Genomic DNA, 2,933 nt, shown 5'->3' on the forward strand with positions numbered 1-2,933 from the left:
TCGGCGACACGCACACACGGAGGCACACGGCCTCCACAGACGGCGGGGTGGGTCAACCAACGCGCGAAACATTGCTGACTTTTGCCGTGGCGGTCCGGGCGGGTTATTTGTGGCATCATAGCTGTGCCTCTTCAGCAGGCTTCAATTGTATCATGTCCATAACAACGAGATAAATATTAGAGTGGCTTGCTTTTAACCATGCACGCCTTTTACCCAATCACGTGCACCACTACAGTGAGATTACTCCCACCATACCCCCGTCAAAACGGAATCAATCCCCACTTACACCGATCATGGCACATGACATGGCACGCGCAAGGCTCAGCGAGCCACGCCACAACACGCTCGCCTGCCACCCGACGGTGGGTGCGGGCGGCGGCACGTACCCGGCACCGGCTCTCCAGGAACCTCGGGCATGACGGCGTCGTCGACGGCCACGGGCACCGCCACCACCGAGCGCGACTCCATGGGCGCCACGTCGTCGAAGATCTCGGCCATCTTGCTGACGATGTCGTCCTTGCGGCGCAGCGACGCCAGGCGTTCGCTGTTGCGCTTGGGCGGCGTCGCCGGCGGCTCGGCGGCGCCGTCCGCGCGCACGATCCGGCGCGGGTTGCTCTTGGTCGGCGCCATGGCGGTGCGGAGTGGCAGAACTTGGTCTGTGTTGGGAAGAGGCTGGTCAGCTGGTGAAGTTAATGACATAAGTCAGCATTTGCAGCATCAAAGAAAACAGCAGGGATATTGTTGCATCGTGGCACCACACATTTATACTTCATAACAAAACACATCAGCTCTGTGATGCATCTCTACCAGCTGATCCAAGCCATTGCCAAACATGACCCCAAAAGACTCACCTGCACACCCATTTTGGACTTGGGCCATGATGGTGTGCAAGATGATTTGTGACAACTGAAGGTCCTGTGATGGCAAATCAGATAACAATGAATGGGCTCCAAATACATTCATAGTACTGTTGCCGTCATTGCAATAACTAGAAATGTTCCAGTGAATGTTTACTCCTTTTAGGGGTGTTATATTACAACAGCAAGATCATGTGGCTAATTTCAGTAAAAAGCCCCCTTGCCATATGTGACTTTAAAATGCAGCAAAAGAATTTCAGCCCAAACAGATTTAGAAATGCATTTTAACCTTCAGGGCTGTGAAAATTGACAACACAATTCTGCCTTTCATACACAATGTGATGGGAGGAGGGAATAAATCATCATATTACAATATCTCCATTCACTCCTTTTCATAAAATTCAGCTTAAAATTGCCTTCTCCAATTTTCTTGCATATTTATACATGTGGATCATAAAGAGGCACTAACAAAGGAAGGAAAAATGAAAAGGCAGTCCCTTCACTAAAAAACATGTTTCCACCTCAAACATGCACTTGTTCTTAAAAATGAAAAACATGACAAAACATATGAAAACTGGTCCTCAGATGTCAACATAAGTTTGTGTACATGCCTGCCCAAAATACAACAAGGCGAAAGGTCGTTCAAAACGTATCACATTGGCGGAGCTGGGGGGAGGGACTGGGGAACATGTCCCATACCTCAGGCACCGATCAAGACCACCACTTCTATTGTTGACCCTCTGTATCACAGGATACATAAAAACGAAACAGATTGCATGTGATTTTAGGACACAAGACAATTGGTAACACTTCACACCCTTCTTTAGGGGCACAAGTAGAGGCAAATATCTATATTTGGGGGGCCAACCAATTAGGGCACTTGCAAACAACCTGGACCTGTTCATATATTGTAATGTAATCTCCAAAATGACTTCAAAATATGCTGTCTGCAACGCAGCAAACAACCAGGGTGTTTAGAAATGAGACTCTACATAGCTAAGAATCGTATGCAAGTCCATTTAAAAACGCCCATAACGCTCAAGCAAAGCTGCGCCACGTTGGCCGCCAAATGGTCTAACCGCGGCACGGTCAAAATAAATCCTACAGGGAAACGAGAAACATTGCAGCACACTAATCACGCCCTCTTACATCAAATCGCCGAGACGAACGTGCACCTCCGGTTGATTCGATTTCAATACACAACTAGCAACCCCTCCCCAAAATGGAGCCTGCTGTCCGCACAGCCATCTTGTAATGCGGCTCAGGCGCGCTGCCGGAGAGACGGGGTCGCTGCGCGTTTGTTCCACCGCCCGTCCAGCCATCGCCCGGGCGGCGGCGGCGACGCCGGCCGCGGAGAAAGGCACGCAGCCGTCCGTGCCTGGAGGCGCAGGGCGATTGTTCGCAGGTGCCCGGCGACAGACAAGGACGCTGTCAAGGCCGCGAACGCACCCGCAACCCGTGACGCCCCGGGCGGGCGCCTGTGCGGCCTTGGATGCAGGTAGGTAGCGGACTGTTACTGGGAAGCGCGATAAGCAGACTTAGGTCGCCGTTACAGGACAGGTCGCTGCACTACGGCTAGCAGGTGGGAGATGCAATACGAGTAGCCAGGAGGTGTGACAGCAAGACAAGTTTTGTCGGTCATATATGCCTGGGTGACTATTGAATGGACAGCAGAGCGATTATCATGAGGAAGGTTGCAGGCCCGAATAGTCCTGGAGCCGCAGAGCTGAGTTGATAAAACGGTGCGACACTTTCAACTTCAGTTCCCCGTCCGACCCGACTGTCGCGTTCTCCTTGAAAAAATACCACCGCTGCTTACAGCTTCGTGCACATTCGCAAATAGTAGGCGCGAGTCCATCTCTTCAAACTCATTATGTACGAGTTTTACGGCATATTGCTACGAGCTATCTGATCGGCCTTAATATTCTGGAACGTTGCGGTGCAAAAAAAAGCCTCCCACACCATGAAAGTGGGGGACTCAAATACTATACTGAGAAAGAGCTGCATTCGTCGGCCGCATCGGTGCCAGACGTCGGAGGTCGGGCGTCGCAGCCACGCGAAACTGGCCTTGTCTAA

The 2,933-nt window shown here is 51.4% G+C and overlaps 1 protein-coding gene across 1 annotated transcript in view; it reads right to left on the reverse strand.

The window, feature by feature from the left end:
• LOC119110112 (uncharacterized) overlaps positions 1–2,069 on the reverse strand; it is a 5,926-nt gene extending 3,857 nt beyond the window's left edge. Inside the window, exons 1-2 of the mRNA XM_037233852.1 lie at positions 2,007–2,069; positions 387–915 (exon numbers count right to left, since the gene is read on the reverse strand). Coding sequence (XP_037089747.1) covers positions 387–699 — 313 coding nt within the window. The 5' untranslated portion in view covers positions 700–915; positions 2,007–2,069. The remainder of the gene's footprint in view (positions 1–386; positions 916–2,006) is intronic.
• Positions 2,070–2,933: the final 864 nt, after the last annotated feature.

The sequence above is a fragment of the Pollicipes pollicipes genome, unplaced genomic scaffold (genome assembly GCF_011947565.3).
Source record: "Pollicipes pollicipes isolate AB1234 unplaced genomic scaffold, Ppol_2.1 Scaffold_7231;HRSCAF=8579_pilon_pilon_pilon, whole genome shotgun sequence".
Classification (NCBI taxonomy): Eukaryota; Metazoa; Arthropoda; class Thecostraca; order Pollicipedomorpha; family Pollicipedidae; genus Pollicipes; species Pollicipes pollicipes.